This window comes from Peromyscus eremicus, chromosome 6, assembly GCF_949786415.1.
Source record: "Peromyscus eremicus chromosome 6, PerEre_H2_v1, whole genome shotgun sequence".
NCBI classification, from domain to species: Eukaryota; Metazoa; Chordata; class Mammalia; order Rodentia; family Cricetidae; genus Peromyscus; species Peromyscus eremicus.
The window spans coordinates 74,631,571-74,656,275 of NC_081421.1; the positions used below are offsets into that span (position 1 = coordinate 74,631,571).

Genomic DNA, 24,705 nt, shown 5'->3' on the forward strand with positions numbered 1-24,705 from the left:
CTGATCACCAGGGACACCTGCAACACTCAGGAATGGACCCAGAGGCCCCTTAGCCTGCCCTCAGGCATGCTGCCTGATGGGCTCCTGATGTCTCCAGTATCCATAGACACCACCCCCCCCCACACACACACGCTTTTCACTATAATGTCACAGGTCATTGTGACCCCATTTGAATGACCAAGAAAGTGAGACTCCATGGGCATATGTTGTTGAAATGTGTGCACAGAGGTGTCTACACAGGATGCTGGGCCCCTTTTGCAGCTGACATGTCAGTTCAATTCTGGTCATTCAGATGGGCATTCACATGCCTCCAGTGACCTGAGTGGATCAGATTTGATGTCATTGCCACCCCAGCTAGCCTCTTTCCCACTCTGCAGCTTCCTCTCCTGGACCCTGGTCTCCTGTCTAAAACAAGCAGGCACCAGGGCCAATTAAGTTTTTACTTTGTGCCAATCAAGGGAAGTGGCCGGTGTCCATCAGGGTACCTAGGGAGCTCAAGAGACTCAGCCTGTAGGACATGAGCCAGTGGCCGTGTGGTGGCTCACATGGGCCCAGAACCTGAGAGGAAGGTAAGGCCTTTATACTGCTCCCTCAGCATCCTTATGTACATCCACATTGTTATTGTCTCTCTGTTCCTGATGTGACAGATCTAAGAAGAGGTCACAGATTCCGAGGCTGTACCACATGGCTGCATGACTGAGTTAGAGATACTGCTTTGACTGTGCCCTCAAGTCTTGGGAGGCATCTGGGTCCTAGTTGTATAAAACAATGGGAGAGTGCGCCTGTGCACTGGGCGGAGAGACACACACGCAGGTTTTTATGGGAAAGGACAGCAGCTGCCTTTTTAATTAGGGGGCGGCAATGGAGCATCTTCTCCACCCCGACAGGGAGGTTTTGGTTGAACCCGAGGTCTGGGCAAGGGAGGGCCTTTCTGTTGATGAGCCTGTGTGCCTGATGGAGGAGGTCTCTTCTTCTGCTGGTGCTCACGGGTACGGTGGCTTGGAGGCAAGGGACGATGGCCAGGTGTCTGGAGATGATGGCCAGGTGGAGGAGGAGCTTGGGAAGCTCCTGGATTCTGAGATGCTGCGGCTGGGGCTGAGCTTAGCTTCAGGCCCCTTTCCACAGTGCTCATTCGGGGGGCTTTTATCTCCAGCTCTTCTTCTGTAATGGCAAGACAATGGCAATATATGAGCAATGTAATGCACGTGTACGTGTGTGCGCGTGTGTGTATGTGTGTACGTATGTATGCAGGCGTGTGCCAAGAGATAACCTCTGATGCCATTCCTCAGGCACCGTTCACCTTTCTTGTTTTTGAGATAAGGTCTTTCTTTCTCTGTGTATGTGTCTCTCTTCGTGTGTGTGTGTGTGTGTGTGTGTGTGTGTGTGTGTGTGTATCTGTCTGTCTGTCTGTCTGTCTGTGTTTGTCTCTCTATCTCTGTCTCTCTGTCTTTTTCTGTCTGTCTCTCTGTCTATCTGTCTCTCTCTGTCTCTGTCTCTCTGTCTCTCTGTCTCTCTCTCTTTGTTTCTGTCTCTGTCTCTCTCTCCCCGCTCTCTCTCTGTCTCTCCCTCCCTCTCTCTCCCTCCCTCCCTCCCTCCCTCTGTCTCTGTCTCTGTCTCTGTCTCTCTCTCTGGTCTACAATTTATCAAGGAGGCTAGGCTGTCCAGGCAGAGAGCCGCAGGGATCCACCCCCCTCTGCTCCCAGAACTACAGACAGCACCTTGCCTTTTTAATACGAGTTCTCTAAGATTGAACGTTGGTCCTCATGCTCACAAAGTAAGCACTTGGGCAACTAACCCACCTCCCCCGCCCCACAACGCAACCCTTGAAACATGTCTTATGTGATAGCATCAAACCAGATGCTTCAGGAGATGTGAGGAGGAAAGGAAGTTACTCTCACCCTCTGCCAGTTCTGGGTGTTTCAGGAGAGAGAGAAATGCTGCTCCCCAGTCACAGCGAGAGCGTGAGCCTCTTCAGAACTCAGAAACATGAGGGAAGAGGACACCCATGTCTGAGCTTTGTGCCTAAGGCACAACCTGATACGGGAGTTCTAGCCCGATGCTGCCTAAAGTTAATCAGCAAGATTGCTAAGCAACAAGCCGCTTGGTTGGAGCCCACTCTAGTGGGTCTGGGTGGCCACGAAGGACATTAGTGACTCTATTTCTTCTGCAGGGTCTCTAGGGTAGGTCCGCTTTTGCTCAATTTGATTGTCATACAGCCTACACTCTGGAAGGAAATTGAGCACCCTCCAAGGGGCACTCTAGCCCTTAGAAATGGACTATCTCCTCTGAAATTCATAAGCAAAACCCATCCACTTGAGCTTTGGTGGGGAAGATGGTTCCTCTCCTCACGCTTTGGGATTTTCTGTTTTGTGTGGCTTCTGTCCAGGAAGACGTGCCTGAGACTGTGTAGCTCTTACACTGTTTTTTAAACCATGTTGTAACTCTGTGGGAACACACTCAGCTGCCAGAGGCCTAGAGGGCACTGCTGGGCTCCTTTAGGCCACATTCTTGACATTCCAGTCCCTATGTTCAAGGCCATCCTCAAGGAGTCAGGGGAGCTTCTCCGTGAGGTAAATGAATGATTGCTTGAATCCTTACAAAGACATTCGACTTGAGAAGCGTGTCTTGGCATCACCTGTGGGGTGACCATATTGACCCCAGGTGACGCCCCCGGCTACTGTAAACGCATTGTGAGTGCAAAGGTTCAAAGTCAAACAAGTGGTTTTGACATCTGAGTGACCCGCACGCTCTAAGCCCATACATAAAAAGACACCCAAATGACAGGACATGTCCTTTATGCCATCTTCGATGCCCTCAAAGTGACTGTGGTCATGTTTGGGAGGCTGTCGGTAAGACTTTGACCCTAGATATAGACGAGCAGGTGGCCCTTCATCCACAGTGGCAAGCTCAGGCGGCTGGCTCTCTGCCCGCTCTTCTGCCTGGTGGCATATTGTTCGTTCTGTGCTCGCTGCATACGCTCTATGTGTTAGCCCCACTGCTAGGCTGCAGCGAGGACTCAGACAGCAACACTGTCCTCAGTGAGTGACAGAGCCACTGTCAGCCTCCACCGAGGTGAGGGACCACCAGAAGGTGCAAAGAACCACGTGAGAAGTCGGGGTGGGTGGGTGAGAGGTATGGCCGGATGCTGAGCCCTGACACTGAGGTGGGCAGCCAAGCTGACTTTGTGGAAGCTATACAATTGGTACTATCTATGCCCCCCACCTGTTAAGAGCAGGACCACGGGGCCCCAGTACAGCCTCTCCAGCAAGGTCCACCCCTGCACAAACATCTGCTCCTCCAGGGACCTGTCATGTTCTCTTGGTGACTCAGCTCAGGTCATGGATGCGAGTGAGGAAAACCAGGCCCACGGGCATCAAACTTAAAGATGGGTTATGTAAGAACAAGACAAGGTTGTCCTAGAACTCAAGGGCTGGATTTCTTGCCTCAGCCTAGTCACGCTTCAGCCTAGGGGCTGCCGGGTCTGAGGAGCTGAGCTAACCTGCTTCTTCGTCTGGGTCCATGTCTACCTTTAAGACCACGAGGAGGGGCGTAGCAGTGAATCCGAAACACTGAACTGAGCTCCTGGAACAAGCCACTTTGTCCCTGGGAGCTATTATCATGTGGCTCTTCCCAGTCTGGGGTGGCAGAGGTTGCCTTGTCTTGGGTGACACCTGAGGTCCACCTTGGAGGACTGTGTCTGATCCCTGGGCGGTGAGAATGGGTCTTATAGGGAAGGGTGGAGACAGTATGAGTGGAGATAAGGAAGCCACAGGGTCCAGGGCTTTGCAAGCCACTAAGCTGTGTTAGATGGAGACCCGGGGAATGATATAAAACATGGAAGGTAAAGAGTGAAGAGAGATGTGCGTACCTGAGCCCGGCTGGGGAAGTGGTGTGCAAGATGACACATGAGGGTGTCGGCCTCAAAGGAGGACGAGGGCAACACTGAGAAATGAGGTGTGAAGAAGGAGCCACCACTGCGGAGAGTGGGCAGACCCTGCCCATAGGCGGCTGCACTGGAAGTCACGACTGTGAACATGACTGTACCTACCCTAGGTAGAGACCTGCAGAGATGGGACCCAACTCTGTGAAACAGATTTCCCAGAACCCCAGGGACCTGCCCATCCACTAGCATGTCCAACTAAAGCTGCCCTTCCTCAACATCTGCAGTGATAGCTGGACACAGTCCCTGACACATTGTCCCATGGGTGGTCAGCCCCCTGCGTAGGATCAGCAGAACCAATTCCTGCTTTGTAGACTGCAGGACAGATCTGCATCAAGGGAACCATATTCCCAGCCTGAAAGCATACCCCCTGAGCAGCCAATCAGGAAAGGAAGGGCCATCACCCTGACTTTGACTTTCTATTTTCTTTCAGTGCTGAGAATCGAACTCAGAGCCTCACACACACTGAACAAGTTTACTCTACACTGTCCCACCCCTGGAGTGCTTTGTAACTAGAGATGGTTTTACCCATATTCCAAGAGTTTGGCCTTGAACACCATCCAGGGCCAAGATATTTGTTCATAGTCATGGGGTTTGGGTGGGAATCTCTCTATCCTTATGGAAATGCATGGACCTTTCAGGGATCTCCACACTAGCCTTTCACCAAGGCAGCCTCACCTGGTGGATTCTGGGGAGGTACACAGCCTGGCTGAAGATTCTCAAAGGTCCTTTGTTGTTACCCCTGAGGACTGTCCTTCAGAAATCAACCTGAGCATGCAGCAGGTTGGACCTCTGGTCCCAGCCTTCCCTGCCATTCCGACCCTCCCCATCTCTTACTTCCCTTCGCAGACTCAAGGAGAGACGCTCCCACGGGGATTCTGCTGCAGAAGGGGGCTGCTTACCTTTTCTCCTCCTGTTCTGCTTTTTCCTCTTGCAGATACAGAAAATAGACAGGGCTCCGAGGACCACCAAGAGGAAGCCTCCTGCGCCAGCCCCCACGATGAGATAGAAATGCAGACCTTTCTCTGCAAGAAAAGAAGATGGCTGAGGGAGAGAGTCTTGGGCAGAGCGGCCCATTTGTTGCCCTAGCCTCCTACATCAAACAAATGAGAGTCCCGTGGGACTTTCCACCTCACGGAGGTGGAACTTCCAGGACCTGGAATACTCCGAATCTGCAAGGGCTGAGGAACCTGCCCACCTCACCCATCCCCCACTGAGGAGAGCATCCATGAGTTGCCTGAGGCCTCACAAGACCAAGTCAAGCATCCCCCAGTCGCAGTGTTCAGCGTTTCCTCCTCCCAGACTCTCCCTGGGCCCTGGAAAGTGACCTAGATCCTCAGTGGCTAGCCGTGGTGTGTATGGCTCTGATCCCTTCACCCATCAAAACAGTGAAGAAGAACAGAGAAGGAAACTGACATGGTTGTTAATGGCAATGGGTTTAGTTTTAGCTCTTCCAGGTAAGAGCTGTGTGACCTTTGATAAGATGCTCCACCTCTCTGAGTCTGTTTCCTTCTTTGTAAAATGGAAACAATGTGGCTTACATCACAGAGTAGCTGTCGGAAGTCAGATCAGATAATGGATGGAAAAGTGCTTTGTAAACTGTAAAACAACACCTAGATGTGAGGGCTTGCTCTTGCTATACCCTGCACTGGTGTTTCTGGTACCCCGTTTCCCAGGAGGGGGGCTAAGCCATCTGGCCTTTGTGAGTCAATAGCAGTTAGAGAGAGCAGCTGGAGCAGATGGGTCAGAGGACGGCCCTGTGGGGAGGATGAGCTGGGAGCTGAGCCCAGCCTCACAGAAGCAAGGCTCCAGCCAGCCCCGAGAAGCAAATGTTAGCAACCAGGGATGAGGCCCAGGCAAGCTGGAGGCCAACCAAGCAGGGCAGAGTTTCAACCCGTGTTGTTGGTACTGTTGGTGCGGGTCACAACTCCTCCCCCACTCTCCACCTCGCCCAGTCCTTGCCTGCCAGCTGAAAACCTCTCTGGATGCTGCCTGTGCAGAGGCATCCCTCAGCATCCCTGAGGCTGCGTCAAGGCTGGATGCAGGGACCTTCAGGCCCTGTTGGCTTGCCAAGGGCCTGGGATGCCAGAGTCAGTCTCTACGGCTGAGGGGTTCCCAGGTGTGAACAGAGTGGGCAGGGCATCCTGTTCAAGGAGAATCTCCAGCAATCCTCCCTTGGGGTTCTCAGGCAGTACATCCACCCCTTCCCCAGACGCTCTTGAAAAGCAGGCACGCCTTCCAGTCTGGTCTCAAGTTTACCCAGGGCAACTCTGGGTGTCTGGTGGTGTTCCTGGTGGGAACATCAGTAGCTGTGGTTGTCATAGGTCCCTCTATCCTTCTCTCCCACACTTCCTCTTGGAGACCCTGTGCCTATGTTTATGTGAGGGAGCACTACGCCTGAGGGGCCAGGCTGCTTCTTCCTCTTAGGAATTTAAGTACACATTCACAGCCTCCTGTCTGTCTTAGCCTTTAAAATGGGAGGAGTATTCAAATCCCCTTCAGGTTCTTCAGGGGCGTCCCCATACTCCCATATACTCCTCTTTGTCCTCGGTGGCCATTTCCTGGGCCAGCTTCAGCTTCTGCTCTGAACCACAGATTAAGGGATCTGCATGGTCCCCCACCCCAAAACCTTGCATCCTCTCCTTCCAGGGCTCTCCCTCATTGATAAACACTCAATTTTTATTCTGGAGGGAACTAGTTTCAATAAATATGAAGGATGAGGTTGCCAGATAAAACACAAGACAGCCAGTTAAATTTGAATTTCATATAAACAATGAATAATTTTTTAGGATCAATAAACGGAACTGGTTTTTGTTGGTCCACTGACTTAAGTCCCTTGTCTCTAACGCGGGGCCTCCAGGAGAAGGACAAAGTTTTGGAGTCAAGGAGAGGCAGCTCACCCCGCCCCCCATGCCTTCGTGATAGGGAAGTGGAGGGTGGGGGCAGGGAGGTGGAAGAGAGAGACTGCCCATGAACCTAGGGGTGAGGAAATGCCACCTGAGTCTAGGGCTGGCAGACTTCGGTGACCCCCACCTCCGGAAGTGTCACTGCTAGTGAAATGAGACAAGTGTGAACCACACTTGTGGCAGTAAGTGACACACAGAAGTGATGGGACAGCCCTCCTGAGATTACATCGCAAAGGCTGTCACTGGTCTCTGAGACACTGATTCTTGCTCCCAGCAAGATTCTTGTTCTGACCACCGAGCCGCCATGTCGTAAGGCAGCTCAAAGGCCCACGTGAGTGAGCCAGGGAGTGGGTCCCAAGACTTCTCCTCCAGTGCTCTGAATTCGGGATGCTTCTCTCTGTGGACCATGAGATGGAAGCCCGCAGGGGGGCGGGCGCTCTGTTAGGGTCGTACCAACTGAATTCGGATCCACTGAACTTTGACATCTAGACCTTGGCTTCCAGACTGGAACTAGTACACTACACGAGGCTTCTCATAAAAAAACAAAAAAACTGTTGCTGGGGGCTGGGCAAATTAGGTACCCCTGTAATCCCAGTGGGAGACTGAGGCAGGAGGACTGCTGCAAGTTGGAAGCCAGCCGAGGCTACGCAGCAAGACTCTCCCTGAAAGCAAAGCAAAGGAAAACACAGAACACATTCTTTCTGGGAGCTGTGGCAAGCCCAGGTTCTGGAGCTCACTCAGGCCTTTGGAGTTGAGGGCTGACTAGAGGCACTGCGGTGCAGAGCCGTTCTCGGGGTGGCAGGAAGGGTGTGCCTCTCTGTTCCCCTTTACTGCTCTCCCCTCCCAGGCGTTCGGAGGCCTTGCTCCTCACAGCAGATGCTGAACTCGAACCCTTCCGAAAAGGAAACTTTAAAGAGACGTCAGAATCCCAGTCACCAGCCGGCAGAGGCACCTCGCACAAGTCGGAGTTCCTCCAGCAAGGGTCCTCCCTCTTCAACCCCACGATGCTTTCTTCCAGGGGAGGCTCCTTCCCTGCCCGAAGCCAGGTCACACCTGTGGATGGACTGCCAAAACGGGTGGCCAGCAGCCCACCTCCCCAAAAGGTTTCCCGGAGAATTAGGTGCCTTTTCACCTCCCACCCTGAACCATGCTGGCCTCCCGCCCCAAGCTCTGTGCAGCACTGTGACACCCGTCACAGCGCCCTAGGCCGAGCAGGCTGGCTACCCCTGTGCACCTGGGCCACCCTGACCTCTGCTCGTGCCGTACCTGAACAGCTGACCACTGCCGTGATGGACTCCTCGCTGACCTTGTTTATCGCACTGCACTTGAACGGCCCACTCAGGGAGGTCCATTTGTGACTTATGATCTTCTGATGTCCGCTGGTGAGAAGTTTCTTCCCTCGATACAGCTTTAGTTCAAGGTCTGTTCCTTCCCTGACCTCACAGGTCAGGGTTGTGCTGCTACACTCCCAGGTGATCGCTGGCTTTGAGATCCTCTCTAGAAGAAAAATCCCGTTTTTATGAGGCAATTTTTGGATACTTTTTTTTTTTTCTTTTTAAAGACCAGATGTCACTCTGTAGACTAGTCTGGCTTAGAAGTCCTCTTCCTTCGGCCTCTGCCTCCTGAAAGCTGGGGTTACGGAGCTATGCTCCCACGTACGATGGACATGTTTTTATAATGCCTGTTCACATTGAATTAGTTTGGGACCAGGGAAATTCAAAAGTCCTAGTTTTGTTTATGTTCGTTTGTTTGTTTGTTTTTGAGACAGCATCTTAACATAGCTCAGGCTTGTCTCAAACTCATGAGGTAGCCAAGGGTGCCCTTGAACTTCTGATCCTCCTCCTGTGAGTGCTGGGATTATGGACATGTGCCAGCATGACAGCTTTTGTGTGGTTCCAGGGATTAGACCCAGGGTTTCCCGTGTGTTAGTCAAGCATTCTACCAACCAAGCTACATTATATTGAAATGCTTTTGAAAATAATTTTATTTAATTGACATAGAACATCTTGAACAAAGTCACTTCTGGTAAAGTTCATAGACACAGGATATGAGTTGAAAAGGCACTCTGATGCTCATCTACTGTTGGTGCCCACAACTGTTTTCCCGTGCATGACATCACTTGGTTCTAACAGCCAGGCTCATGTCTTTCTCCCCTTTTATAGAAGACATGTCCAAAGCTCTTTGACCTTCAAGACTTAGCATTAGGGTATCCATTAAACATGACAAGTCAGGATCTGCAGAGATGGCTCAGTGGTTAAGAGCACTTGCTGCTCTTCCAGAGGACCTGAGTTGGGTTCCCAGAATCCACGATGGGCAGCTGATCATCACCTAGCTTAGGAAATCTGACCTCTCCTCTGGCCTCTGTGGGCACCTGCACACATGTGGTGGACACACACACACACACACACACACACACACACACACACATGAATAAAATTAATTAAAAAAAGATGAAAGGCTGGAAGAAGAACCCTGCAAAGAATTTCCAATCCAGGGGTATAGGTAAGGTCAACCAGGAGCCCCGTCTTGGAGGAATGGCTATATGAGAGGCTCATAGCCTTAGCTACTCACTGCCCTACAGCATCCTGGGAGCAGAGGGCCAGGCCAGCATGGGGGTGTTGAAGAAGCCAAAGCTCACAAGAGGAAAGGCATCATCTGAGCACCAAGGAGGCCATGGCCACTCCTGACCCAAAGTTACTGAGTTAGTCTCTGGCCCCGGGGGCCTCAACTTTAAGAAACAGAAAAAAAATATTCCCTGCCTATCTCAAACCGGACAACCTGTGGCCAAGCCCTGGACATATCACCAGAGGTGGTTCTCACACACACAGTGCAGACTCCTTGCCCCTCCTGACGCAATGCTATTTAAAGGCTACATCCTGGGGGGCGGAGGGGGGGGTGGAGGGGGTGAATGCCCTGGCTTTGGTGTTAGTGAGGTCAGACCCAGTGCCCAGCTCCCCACTCTCTCCCTGAAGACCCACGTCTCTTTTCTTCATGCCTTACTCTGTTTTCCCAGACCGGCCTCTCACTGGTCTCCATTTGTTACATGGGCCAACGGTGAACTTTTCCGATTTCCTCTCTCTCTAACTTACAGACCACAGTGTCTTCCCCATGGGCCTCCCCAGTTTAATTCCATTTCCGTCCCGACATACAAGCATGCAGAAAAGCAGTTTCCTTCCCATCCCGAGATCCTGTGTATCTCAGAACAAAGAAACGATGCAATCATCAGCATCCAGCAGAGCAGTGTATGGTTTCAGGGCTGCCTCGCAGGGGCTGGCTGCCTATCTTTCTGGAATGAAAAAAAAAATTCTCCTAGTAACATCCAGTCATCTCAAGACACTGACTAAGTTGAAAAAGGCTGTAAAGGCAACTGAAGATCACCTGCAATTCTGCTACTTGTGGTCATTAACATTTTGATATATGTCTTCATCAGATATTTTTATACATAAATCCGTAATATAATATTTTAAATTAAACTTGGGTTATGTGCCTGGGGGCAGGGACCAGTGTTGAGGGTTGAACCCAGGGCCTCGGGCATTTAGGCAAGAACTCTATCACTGCACTTTGCCCCCAGCCCCTGAATCACGTGACTTTTTTAACCTGCCTTCTATCTTTTACTATGCGATTGTATCATTACATTCCCTTCTCACCGGCAACAGTGAATGTACATCTCCTCCGTCATTGTGACTGCTGCTCCTAATTAAGCTGCTAAGGCTTTAGCTTCTAAATGCTTGCTTGTCTTTCACTCGGGTAAACACAGTCATGGGCAACCTTATTTGTAGATAGTCTCCCTATAAAACAGTTTTCTGAAAGTGGCTGAAGGCTCTTCCTAGATATGGCATCTTTTTGGTTGTTGTTTGTTTTGGTTTTTGGTTTTTGTTGTTGTTGTTGTTTTTCAAGATACGGTTTCTTTGCGTAGCCTTGGCTGTCCTGAAACTCACTCTGTAAACCAGACTGGCCTTGAACTCACAGAAATCTGCCTGCCTCTGCCTCCAGAATTCTGGGATTGTCTGCCACAACCACCCAGCTAGATGTGGCTTCTTAATCTTGGGTTTCTAGGATCCTCTCCTTCTCCACGGTCCCTTCAGCCAGCTGCCTCCTAGGGGAAGGTAGAATCTAGGAGCATAGAGAAACCAAGCGGAGGGGACCCTCAGCACTAAAAAGACAGGTGTGGTGTCCCAGGACTCCAGAACACCTTCACACCCCTCACTGAATATCACAGGCCTCATGAGCACCCCTAATAGAAAATCTAAAATTTTCCAAGTTCAAAACTTTCTGAGCCACAGTGCAATACCACAGGTGGAAAGTCCCACATCATGAGACCTTGTTTCCTGCACAATTCTGTTTAAAATACTGTGTTAAATTACCTTGAACATGGCATTGGAAGCATATATATAAGCATAGATAAACGTCATGTTTACATTTGAGTCATGTCTCCAAGATAACGCATACATGTATATATATACATACATACAAATACTTCAAAATCTTCAAGAGGCCCCAAATCCTAAACACTTCTAATCCCAAACACATCAAGTAAGTGATACAGAACCTGCACCGGGTAATCGGGTTCAGGGCCGAGAACAATTTCCAGTCCCGTGTGACACATAATGATGACAGGACCACTAGTTGAGTCAAGATACTGTGTGGCATTGGTATTTGCATACAATAATGAAGTCACTGTTTTTAGTCTAAGGGTCTGGGTTTCCTTTGGGGGGTAAAGAAAAGGTTGCTCGTGGTGATAACCACATAACTCCGTGACTATGCAGAAAGTTGTTGAACTGTGCATGGTAAATAGGCAAACTGTGTGGTGTGTGAATCATTCAGCAGTGGATGAGCTTTTTTGGGAGGGAATGTCACCCTCCTTGTCAAAGATGCCCCCGGTTAGCATCCTGACTTTGCTCCTGTCTAGCAGTGAGAACCTGGCCAAGTCATTTCTGAACAGGTGTTTCCTCATAGATGGATAGAAGCTTGTTATTATAAGTTCTCAAGATGACTGGGTGCTTTAAAGAAACCAGGTTAACAAGTTCCTGACTTCTCCCCAGTAGCCATTACCACCCCAAAATGAGAGTGACAGTGTGAGGGCACATGCATAGGATTCTGTACAAGGCTCAATATGGCTCATTATCACAACAGGACCCTAGAGCCCCATGGTCAGCAGTCATGACTCTGGCCGTTCTCAGTGCCCGTGATGGGTGGCCATTCTCCTTCCCACCCCATTTCTGGAAAGTTCTCTCTAGACAAGGTTCCAGGATTAGGGTCCGGGAGGGAGTTGTGCATGGAGGAGCTGACAGCTGGTCCTGGATGAGGCTCGTGCTAGGCCCAGGCGCTGAGTAGGGGCACACCACAGGTAGGATGAGGGGAGCCCTTTCTCTGGTGACATCTCCCGTGTGAAGCTCCGAATGTATGTGTGCTCCCTGCCTGGCTGACCTGTGACGTGCAGGTATTCTCAGCTTCCTCTGCAGGCCAAGGGCAGGCTCCCTCACCTCACCTAATAGTGCGAGCTGCCACTTGTCCCGGGGATTTCAACATCAGTGGTATTTGGGGCCTCTTTCTCTTCCTTCTCACCCCCCCAAGCTCCCTTGATTTTCTCCCCACGCCCACAGCCCACGTATTTGCCCTCCCTTCTCATCTCCAGTCACCCTTCAGACCAAGCCAAGTGGCTGCCAATGACAGCCGCTTACTAGAAGCACTCGGAACACTATAGACCTCACCGGTGCACGGACTCCATGCCAGGGGCCTGGGCATCACTAACTTCTTACAGCTCTCTTGTTGGTTTGTTGGTTTGTTTGCTTGCTTACTTGTTTGTTTTTCAAGTCAAGGTTTCTCTGTGTAACAGCCCTGGCTGTCCTGGAATTCACTCTGTAGACCAGGCTGGCCTCAAACTGCCTCCTGAGCACCCGGCGTGTGCCACCACCACCACCCAGCTCTTGATGGTTCTTGTGTGTCACCAAGATTAAGACCACCCACCATTCCGCTTGGCCTCACTTGGATTGCAGTAGAGGCTTTCTAACTACTCTTCCCACATCCACCGTCAGTATCCTGCCCCCTCAGTACACGCAGAGGCAAAGCCGCACAGTTTAGTTCAAGTACCAGTAAAATCACCGTCCGTCTTTTCTGTGAGGATGTTGAGAAGACTGAGAAGAAAAGATGCTGGTCCTTCAGCTCAGCATCTCCAGGCCTTTCCTGCCCTCTAACTCCTTCAGAGCACCCTGACTTCATCTTAGCTCTCCAGACAAGAGACTTACTGCTCCCTGGGCTCCTCCTCCTTCATCAGCCACCGAGGATATCCTCCTTCTTTCTCTGCTAGCCTGTCCTCTTTCTGATGAATGCCAGCTGTAACTTGGGATTTTTTGCATAGAGCTTCCCGGCCACCCCAAAGAGGGAATGAGAGGCAGATAGACTTGAGGACCAACCCCACCCACCGGAGTCTTCTTTGTGGGCCACAGAGAGGATTTTGGATGGGGATGTTACAAGAAAGCACTGCTTCCCAACTTGCTACATAGCACCCGAACTAAAATGAAAAACTCCAGAGAGTGAAGACTCACCTAGAATCCTCAAGTTGAACTCTTTTTGCAGCTTACTTTTCCCATCCACACCATATACCACCACTTTGTAGGTGCCGTAGTCATCTCTCTTCAGTTGTTTTATTTGCAGGCTTCCATTTGTTAAGATCTCAAAGGCTTCTGATTTTGAAAAAGGGTTCGTCTTCCCTTTAAACTGTGCGACCAGATTTTCCCCCTTTTCCCATCGTACTTCATCAATATCAGTCACTTGAATGCTAGGGATGGTCAAGTTGATATCGTGACCCAAGGCACCCCAGATGATATCGCTGTCCGCGGAGACTGCGCCTGTAAAAAGCAAGATGGTTTCTGAGGTCTTGGGACTCCCGAGAATCTCCCTCTTTGACTCTCACACTCCTTCCAGGGTCTCCAGAGAAGTTCCACACACGGGCTTACCTTTGCTGGAAATGCTGAAAAGCATAAGGAAGCTAGCCAGCAATTCACATCTCATCTTTAGAATTTGTTTCCCACTGGTGGTTCTGAGTTCTTCTTTCTAACGGGATGGCCGTGAGACTGGCAGAAGCCACACCCAGCGACCTGAACCACGTGCCGTTCACACTGGCTGTTCACGGTAGAGAAGAAAACACACACAGCCCCTCAGCAAACGACCCACGTGCTGCCTTTCTTTGCCAAAACAGGTGTTCTGTGAGACTGTGTCTCAGCGTCCCATTTTAATCTTTACGAATCTGTTGAGGCTGGTGGTTTCAGTGCCCCACTGCAAAGAAGAAGAGCCCAGAGGTCAGTTGCCCGAGCTACCCTTTTGTAAACAAGGGCTCCAACTCACTGATACAGCGCAGGTCCATTCAGCTGTGCTGCCCCCAACTGGACCAAGTAGACTCACTGGTAAATGTTCAAAAGGGCATGGAATTCAGCTACGCATCCTCTGGTGAGAAATGCTAGAAAGTGTATGCATGGGAACGGATTAGAGATGGACTTTTCCCTCCTCCTTGAATTTGTTTGTTTGTTTGTTTTGTTTTTTGTTTTGTTTTGTTTGTTTGTTTTGTTTTTTTTTTGTTTTTGTTTTTTTTTTTGTTTTTTGGTTTTTCGAGACAGGGTTTCTCTGTGTAGCTTTGCGCCTTTCCTGGAACTCACTTGGTAGCCCAGGCTGGCCTCAAACTCACAGAGATCCGCCTGGCTCTGCCTCCCGAGTGCTGGGATTAAAGGCGTGTGCCACCACCGCCCAGTGAAAATATTTTTAATATTCTAAAATTGTTCATGTAGAAGCCTAGAAAGACGGAGCAGCAGTTAAGAGCACTGGCTGCTCTTCCAAAGGACCCAGATGCCATTTCCATTACTCACACTGCGGCTCACAACCATCTGTAACTCCAGTTCCAGTGGGGTCTGATACCCTCTTCTGGCCTCTGTGGTCATTGCAGGCAGGTGTTACACATACATATATGTAAACAAACACACACATAAAATAAAAATAAACAAATATTGGGAGGCCTGGAGATACGGCTCAGTAGTTAAAGACCAATTGCAGAAAACCTGAGTTTTGTCCTGAACACCTAGAAGACAGCTTACAAACCTGTGTAACTCCAGTTCCAGGGGTTCTGATGCCTTCTTCTGGCCTCCACAGGCACCAAGCATGCAAGTGGTCCACATACATACATACACGCAGGCAAAACACTCAAACACATGGATAAGTATAATGAAATCTTTAAAAACATAAATATTTAAAAAATTGTTTAGGTTGTAAAAAGAAGCCAAGCTTCTCCACTATATATGCTATCAATCCACCCATCTTACATTTAACAGACATTTCATGACTCTATTGGAATTCATATTTAAGTAAAGAAAACTTGTTCAAAACCAAATTGTTAAGAAGTAGACGACTATAGAATAATTTTTATTTTATTTATGTGTGAGGGCGTTTGCCTGCATGTATGTTTGTACACGATGTGCACCATGTTGGTTTGAATGAGAACAGCCCCGATAGACTCTTCTATTTGAATGCTTGGTCATCCTCTGGGAAGGGACTATTTGGGAAGGATTGAGAGATGGTGGAGAATGTCTTTCTGTACACTGCGAATATGTGTTGCTCTGATTGGTTGATAAATAAAGCCGTTTGGCAAACCAGCTTAGAGGCAGGCGGGAAATTCGAAGAGAGAGCCAGGAAGAAGGCGGGGAGAGATGCCAGCCTGCCGCCCAAGGAGCAGCATGTAATGGCACACAGGTAAAGCCACGGAACATGGTGACATATAGACTAACAGAAATGGGCTGAGTTTAAGTGTAAGAGCTAGTCAGTAGTAAGCCTGAGCTAATGGCCAAGCAGTTTTAATTAATATAAGCCTCTGTGTGTTTACTTCAGACTGAGCAGCTGTGGACTGGGCAGGACACAGGAAAACTTCCAGTTACAGGGAGGTGTGGCCTTGTTGGGGGCTCATCACTGGGTATGGACTTAGAGGTCTTAAAAGCCCATTCTGTTCTGTTAGTTCTCTCTCTGTCTCCTGCTGTAGACAGGAAACCAAGCTCTCAGCTACTGCTCCAGCACTGTGCCTGCCTGCCTGCTGCCATGCTCCCTGCCATGATGGTCACAGATACCGACTCTCTGGAACTATAAGATCCTAAAAAATTCCTTCTTCTGTAAGTTGCCTTGATCACGATGTTTTGTCATGGCCATTGAAAAAGTATCTAAGACATGTGTGCAGTGCCTGAAGAGGCCAGAAGAGGGCGCAGGATCCCTTGGGACTGAAGTTATAGATGGGTGTGAGGGGCCATGTGGGTGCTGGGAATGGAAACTGGGTCCTCTGGAAGAGCGGCTAGTTCTCTTAACCACTGAGCCATCTCTCCAGCCCTGAGACTATAAAATAATAGTGAACAACCAAATTCACAATATCTAGGGTGATTAACACTATAGGTGGTTAAGGACATGGAATGAGCAGAACAACAGAACTGAGAGAGAGAGAAGAGTTCGTGTCCGGGGGAGCGTCAGGGATGCAGAGACCAGTTTAAAAAAAAGACCCCCAGGGAGGTCATATGGACAAGAGATAATGTCCAGGCTTTGGATTCTTTAGAATTCAGTGCGAAAAGAGCTTCAAAGTCATGATTTCCGTTTCAGGTACTTAGAACATCCACAACAATCCATTACAGTTGAATTAACCATTAATTCTGAGAAAAAAAAAAATCCAACTGTAATACTACTTAACAGAAACCATACGAAGAATTTCTATTCTTGAGTATGTGAGAAGTCATGACAAAATATTTGCAATATGTGAAAACAGTTAATATCTAAGATAAAAACATCATTTTTTGTTCTCTCTTTAGGGTGCTGAGGATGGAGCTTTGACCATGCTAGGCAGGCATTCAACCACTGAGCTACATCCCCAGTCAAATGTATAGTTTCTATCAATCACTAAAAAAAACATTGTAAAATAGGAAAAAAATAAAAATTATCAATTGATCAAAGAAACTGTGTGTGTGTGTGTGTGTGTGTGTGTGTGTGTGTGTGTGTGTGTGTGTATGCTGGGGAGGAGCACTGGGCCTTATATATGTTAGGCAAGTGTTCTACCACTGGGCCATCCCCTCAGCCCTACAGAAGAAACATCAAACATATAAGAAGAGACTAAACACACACACACACACACACACACACACACATACACACGCACCTTAGCCATAAAATGCCATCTTACAGGATGACAAAGTCATAAAAAATAATAACTGACATATCAATATTATTGTAGTGATAAATATGATCCTTTACAAATACTGGAAAGAATATAAATTAATAAGTCTTGGAAGACAGAACCTGGAAACTTCCACCAATATTTTAAAAATATTTTTGACCTAGTAATTTCAATCTGAGAAATTAATCCTGCCCAAAAGATTGCACAAATATGCAAAATATTCTATTGAGAATGCATGTTGAAGCATTTTTATCATAAAAATGACAACGAAAATTATAGTGTATTCACACTATGGAAGATCATCTAGTGGTCAAAATAGAATGCAGTAAAATAAACCTATGAGATGTGGAAGCCTTGAGGCTAGAGAGCTGCCAGTAGTTAGTCGTAGAGGACCCTTGTTCAGTCTCCAGCATCTACATGGAGTGGCTTATCACTTCCTGTAACTCCAGTTCCAGGGAACCTGATGCCCTCTTCCGGCCTCCGAGGGTATCTGTACTCATGAGGCACATATATGTGCAGGTGCCCACACACATAAATAAAAATGTAAAAAAAAAAAAAATGAGACAAGTTCTCACTGTGTAACCCTAGCTAACTCAGTAGACCAGGTTGGCCTTTAAGTCAGAGATCTGACTGCCTCTGACTGCTGATTGCTGGGATCAAAGGTGTACACTGCTGTGCTTAACAGCCTAGCAACTTCGTATTTATTATATTGTTACACCGCACAGTGCTATGTTATGATATATTCATGGAAAGTTCTGAAAGGGTTCATGCTGAGCTCTGACAAAGCTCAGGATACACTGAGAGGGGCCAACAGAAAACTCTCTTTTTACTATGTCAATTTCCGTGACGTTTACATTTTTGATAACTAATACAGTATTCTTTAAATTTTAAATTTACATTTAGCGTGTGTGCGTGCACGTATGCCATGAGCACACCTGGGGAGGTCAGAGAACAACCTGCTTTGGTTCTCTGCCTCCACCATGTGGACACTGGGGATCAAACTCAGATCTTCAGGCTTAGTGGCAAGCTCTCCTATCTGTTGAGCCCTCTCCCCAACCCAGATCACACTGCTTTTATAATGAAAACTTTGTTTACGTAAAGGATGCCTTTCTGAGAAACAATTAGCATGCACCATTTCTTCTGCTGAGTTCCACGTCACTGGCCACCAGCCACGCAGAGAGATGTCAGTGGCGTCCTCGGCTTCAAGCCAGCTGCCCCCTCTTCCTCTCACTCTCCTGTATTTTTCTAGGCTCTCGGGGAGCATGCCCTGCTCCCCTGACCGCAAGCCTAACTCTGCTCTTTCTACATCCGCTTCAGTTCTGAATGAGGAGCCAGCTTCAAAGGGGGACCATGAGGAAGGAGGCTGGACAGCCTGGATCGGTAAAATGTAAACGTTTTCTAGGTCAAAACTTTGTTTTTAAGAATTGAAAGACTGTATAATAAAAGAGGCAAATTACTGACAAGATACATTAATAATACATTAATTTTTTAATAAAAATTAGGAAAAATGGACGGCTATAAAGGAGTGATTCACAAAGGGAGCGATTCAATTAAATGACGAAGCTGAGGAAAAGGTAGCTAACTCGTTAACAAGAGACATCTGGTTTAACAGAGATACATTATCCGTTCAGAAAATACAATAAAGCTAGTTGTATAGCCCAGAGCAGGAAGAGAGGTGGCTCAGTAGTTAAGAGCACTGGCTGCTCTTCTGGAGGGCCTGGGTTCGATTCCCAGCACTCACATGGAGACAGAACTTGTAAGTCCAGTTCCAGGTAATCTAACACCCTCCACGGGTGCTGCACATGGTACACAGACATGCAGGCCAAACACCCACACACACAAAATGGAAATAACAAAACTCCAAGTGGGAACTGTCTGTGCAAAGAAGAACCCAGTTCCAAGCCACCCAACCGGCAGGCAGGGCAGAACCGGGCCTCATATGATAAGTGGGGTTAGGGGAGTCTCAGATGGGGACAGCTGGTCCCGAGGTGACCAGGACAAGTATTGTACAGGAGACCTGAGCAGCCGGAGGTGTGTTTACAGACTGAGGTCAGTCCATAAGAGGTCAGAGGTCAGAGTCCTCCTCTCCCTGCCTTAATAGAGGAGGACAAGGAAACATCTTTCACAAATAGATATTTCCTTTATAAATGCTAATTTCCCTTTTCAAAGGAAACCCTGCACCCTGTTTATGGAGCTTGCTTTGCTTTGCTTGTTTTCAACAGCATTTAGCATAAAATAATCCACAGTCCAAAGAGGCATGATTTAGGGTGGCATACTGTCAAACATTATGTTATGTCAAACAACGTAAGATCATTTTATTTTGCAAAAGGTGATCGACGGGTGGGGGTGGGTGGGGAGAGTTGGGGGGTGGGGGGTGTTTGGGGGGTTGGGGAGTTGGGGGGTGTGGGGGTGGGATGTGGGGGGACTGGGGGGTTGGGGAGTGGGGGATGGGAGTGTTGGGGGGTTGGGGTGGGGGATGGGAGTGTTGGGGGGTTGGGGGGGTGTCTGCTGTTCCGCTTACTGCTACTATTTTAATACTTTTACCCTGGACATATATTGCTTTTAATTGACTGGGTCTTCATCCTAAGTATGCCCTACCCCTTATTATATTCCGGTTCCCGGGACTGAATGTGGTTGTAGCCTCTGCCTTTGGTTGTGTGGGTTTCCAGGGCATACCTGGTTGACACTCCATCTGGCTTCTTACACACGCCCTGCAGTCCAAGGCTGACCTCCAGCTCTGTCTCCACTCACTCATTTTCTTGCCCAAACTGAGGCTCCTGGGAGGTAGACTGAGGGCAAGAGAATATAAAATGGAGGAGGAAGAAGAAGCCATTCCCAGGGGTCTCAGCTGAGTTCCTGTAATACTGAGGAGTCCAGCTCTACTTCCTTCTCTCAGAGACAAGGGAGAGCCAGAGTTTTAGGTCAAGTTGACCCTGGGAGCAAGGCAATATTTCTAAATTCATACCCTACTGGATTGCTTGAACTGTGGGATTCTAGAACAACTCATGAGAGACTCTGGTCTTCACTTGACCACTCAGTGAGGGTTCTGAGTCCAGGGAGTTTCTGGATTGTTCCTGTTAGGTCAAGCTGTCATTTGGTTTTCAGTCCCTGGAAGCTGGGCTCTAGACTCTGGAAACTTCCTGCTTCCTCCTGTCCTAAGGCCATCGCTGAGTCCTGTTTCCCAAGGGTCCTAAGAGGGGCCCCTGTCCTCAATGCCAGTCAAGTCTTAGTCACACTTGGACACTCAGGCAAAAACCCAAACCTGCAGCCAAGCACATAGCATTGTTTACTAAAAACTTGCATTCACCAAGGCTTCTGTGATTATCAGTCCGAGAAGCCACACTGCCTGACTGCTCTCGGCCAGCTGTGTTGGTGTTCAGCTTGGTCATATCTGGCTGGTCCCATCTGTTCCAAGCATCCCATTCATGGGGACTGCTGTTGCCAAGCAATGCATCTGGGTATCCTTGGCCAGCAATGTGTGTTCTGTGACAGGTGATGCACTCTTTCTGCATGGACCACCTCCTCCCTCCAGGTCTTCCCTCCACCTAGAGCTGGTTCCCGAGGCAAAACAACGGAGCTTCCTTTTCCTCTCACACCCACACAGCGGAAGGAACCAACCTCTGTTACCATAGGCTCCAGGGTACAGCGTGGGTTCCGAGACTAGAGTCACCAAACCTGGAACTCCCCCGCAGGGTAAATGTCTCTGAGAGTACATATTTGCCTGTCATCAGCTGAATAATCATGTGATTACAGAGAATACTCCCTCCCCTCCCCCATCACACACTGGACGTGTGGCTCCAGACACAGATACGTGAGTCTTTGAGCCTCGGTTTCTGAGTTTGTTGACTCTCCAGCTCACTGTGAGGGTCAGAGGAGGTGACATACCCCACAGTGTCTGAACCCTAAAACAGCCTTGATGCCTGTTAACTTTGCTTTGCTCTGTTTGTGTGTTCCTGTTGGAGAGGCCTACACTAGCCCCTTTACATAGGTGATACACCCCATAAACCCCCATTGGATCTGGGGACTGCTGACCCTGCACGGGCCTGTAATTAGGTCTCATTTACAAATTAGGTACAATAGGAAATTAACAAGGACTAAGGACAAAATTGAGCAATCGTAGCAATACACTACGAGAAAAGTTATGGAAAAATATATGAATTGTTTACTTCTGGGAGTTTCCGTGTAATATTTTTGGAGTGTGTTTGATCTCAGGTAACTGAAACTGTGAAAAGAGAAACCCCAGATAAGAAGAGGTGGGGAGATGCTGTATTTAAGAGAGTGGAAATGGGGGAAACTGAGACCCTTTACCCCAAAGGTAAGTGCATAAGACTTGGGGGCCTACAGGCTCCCAATGGGGCGTCTGAGACAGAGGCTAGCAGGAACTAGGAAAGTCTGAGCAGCAGACACAGCTCAACGGTGAAGCTCTGCCCAGCCTGTGGGAACCCTCAGTTCCTGTTCCTCCAATAAACCTAGAAAGCTTAAAGACGGTTTAGGTATGAGCTACCTTTCTTTTCTCCTTCTCCTTCTTTCAAAGGTACATTGGTGCGAAAGTGTCAGATCTCCTGGAACTGGAGTTACAGATGTGGGTACTGGGAATTGAACCCAGGTCCCCTGGAAGAGCAGCCCGTGCTCTTAACCACTGAGCCATCTCTCTAGCCCCCTTTGTCTTTGTTTTTATTTTCTCTTTGTAACCCTACTCTTGGTGATATCTCAGGATTGCTCAGCTTTAAGACCAGCATTGCTTGTGAGTTTGTGAGCTCATAGCCCAAGGCAGAGAGGCAGGGTGCTTCTTAGCAGCTAGCTTGGGAGCAGGCCATGTAGGAAGTGGTACTGTTGTCTGGGTAGAAGGAAAGAGGCTGAGGGGAGGGAGATGCTGTCACCGGTAGACGGACTTTCCTTTGGGCTGCCAGCTCAATGACATAGAGACTTATTATTAATTATGAAAGCTCGGCCTATAGCTTAGGCTTGTCCCACTAGCTCATAACTTAAATTAGCCTGTTTCTATTCATCTACATTTTGCCTCGTGGCTTTTCACCTCTCTTCTGTCTTGTACCTCTGTTTCCTTCCCGTATCCTCTCCTATCTCTTTCATACCTAGATTCATCTCCTCTTACTCTTTCTCTGCCTGGAAGTCCTGCCTAACAGCTTCCTGCCTAGCTATTGGCCATTCAGCTCTTTATTAAACCAATCAGAAGGCGCCTTGGCAAAGACATATCTTCACAGTGTATAAAAAAGATTATTCCGCAACAGTCACCAGCTGGCCAAGGTGACTGCACTGACTGGGATGCTGGAGTCCACCCAGATGTCCAGTGAACTGCAGGAGCCCCGGATGCTGGCTGGAGGAACAGCTGAACAGAATGAGTGCTGGAAAGGGTGGTGTGATGGAATTGGAGTTAGACGATGCAGGCTTAATGTAGGGACTTTCACGTTTCCCACCTGCTCTCTCTGAGATCACGAAGGCCACCTCTCCGTGCCCTGGTTTCCTTGTGGTTAGAGTGCTGAGGTGAGGAAAGGGAAAAATTCTGCCTGCTCAATCATCTCTGAAGTTTATGGCAACGACTGGGCGAGGTCTCCAGTGAAAATCCTACACTGTAGCAAGAGATGCACCCTTGCCATTCCAGAGCTCAGAAAGCTGAGGCTGGGTGGGGGGTGGGGAGCGCGGAGGAGGCGTGAGTTACAAGCTGCATAGAAATATCCTGTCTCAAAAGCAAACATTAAAAAAAAAGTCTCAACAGCAAACATCAAAACACATTGCATGCTTGTATGAGATTCTCAAAGAATTAATAAAAACATTAAATTTAAAAATGAAACAAAACAATTAAAAAAAATAACAAAAATCACTAGAAATTGCTCAACAATATGGTGAGGTTAAGGACGAGAGTGAAAAAACGCCAGGGGTCAGCAGTCAGTCGCTGGGGAAGCTTCTGAGTCTGGTTCTGCAGTGGCCAGATTCCACAGCAGGAGGGTAGGCAGTGAGTGAGCTGGGCACAAAAGACGACGTCAGCGCCAGCACCCGCCGGCAGTTTAGCCCCCACCCGCAGCTTTCAGGGCCGCTTTGTCGCAAAACATCTCGAGGCAAAGCCCCTGTCTGCTGCTGCCACCCTCTGGCCACAACCTGAATTGCACCCTTGATAATTTCCCTGCCTGGAATTCAAACACTCAAATTTGTGTTTTTCAATCTACTTTCCTCCCCTTCAAAAAGCGTGTTTTTGCTGGCTGTGCAATATGCCTGTAATCCCTGCACTCTCAGGCTGAAACAAGAAGATCACTACTGTGAGGCTATCCTGGGCTACGCAGCAAGATAAGACCCTGTCTTTTTTTTTTTTTTTTAATCTGATTACTGGCAGAATATCACATCCCTATACTTGGAAGAAGGATATAGGAGGACCAGGTGTTCGAGGCCAACCTTGGCTAAATAGCTTTGCAGGAAAAGAAGACACTTAACTTGGAAACGTTAACTGCATTGTACAGAGACACAGCTAGGCCATTCCATGCTCTGCTCTGTGTTCTCTCCAGACTCAGGAGTGTGCAGATTCATCTTATCACTCTTGTAGTAGTTCTCAAAATTGACAGAATCCAATCATCTGTTCTCCTCCCCCCCCACACACACTCTATCCCCCAAGCAGCAGTTGTCTAGGAGTCAGCAGTGGCATAGACACCAGGGTACACATCCTCCTGCTTTCCAGACTGAGGAGGAAGGTGAAGCAGGCACCTAGGGACCTCCGTGTCTGTGAGAAGTGTGACTGGTGGGTCCAGGAAGATACAGTACCAAAGCTGAAGGTGCTGTGCCTGGGCCAGCTCCAGACATCCTAGGCAAAGGAACCAGGTGGAAGAGAGGGATACTTGCTCCTGTCCACAGAGGAACGAGGCAGGGAAGCTGGAGACGGAGGCTGAAGGCAGGTCCAAGGAGATGTGTGCTCCCTTCCAACGGCGTCTCTCACCTATGAATTCAGCAAGCATGTTTGGAGCTAAACACACCATCGTGTTGTAGGATAACAGCAAAGCACACTATTTATTGTGGCATGGTATTCTTTGATGTTTGCAGTAATACTTATTGACGGCCTACTACTCTTGTGCCTGACTCTTCTAGACCCTGCGGAAGTAGCCCTATCCATATTTGATCTCACATTCTAGTGGGGGCTGATAATAAACGATATGAATGAATACAGTATTCAATGACGGGCCTTCTGGGGAAGAATAAGGCAGGAAAGAGATTGCTCAAACCAGGGCCCAGCTGTGTGTTTGGGAAGTGTTCAGTTTGGACGGAACATCCCCAAAGCTTCGTGTGTTTGAGCAGCCGGTTCCCAGCCGGTGGCGCTGTTTGGTAAAGTGTAGAGGTGAGACTTGACAGGAGTAAGTCCACAGGAGCAGTGGGCCTGTGTTGTGTGTGGCCTGGCTGCTGTCTGGCCCCGGGCTCTCTTTCTGCTTCCTAATAGCAGAGATATGAACAAGGTTCCATCTCTCTGGACTAAGCCGGTCTCAGCTGCCATGAAGCTAAGGTAAGTCCTCCCTCCCCTGAGATGCTTGTCCAGAATTTGGTCACAACAACAAGAAAAGCCACTCCTATAGAGAGGGCTCCAGAGACCTCACTGAAGAGGTACTGGCCTCAAAGCACTGAGAGGGGACATAGGGACACCAATTAGAGGGAGGGTAGGCAGGGAGGGCAGCAGA

The 24,705-nt window shown here is 48.7% G+C and overlaps 1 protein-coding gene across 1 annotated transcript; it reads right to left on the reverse strand.

The window, feature by feature from the left end:
* Positions 1 to 826: 826 nt before the first annotated feature.
* On the reverse strand, positions 827 to 13,915 carry Cd2 (CD2 molecule). Its single transcript, XM_059264923.1, has 5 exons — positions 13,803 to 13,915; positions 13,392 to 13,694; positions 8,113 to 8,343; positions 4,843 to 4,965; positions 827 to 1,161 (listed from the first exon to the last, which is right to left on the reverse strand). The coding sequence occupies exons 1-5, from the start codon at positions 13,855 to 13,857 to the stop codon at positions 845 to 847; spliced, it is 1,029 nt and encodes a 342-aa protein (XP_059120906.1). The 5' UTR covers positions 13,858 to 13,915; the 3' UTR covers positions 827 to 844.
* Between the last annotated feature and the right edge of the window lie 10,790 nt (positions 13,916 to 24,705).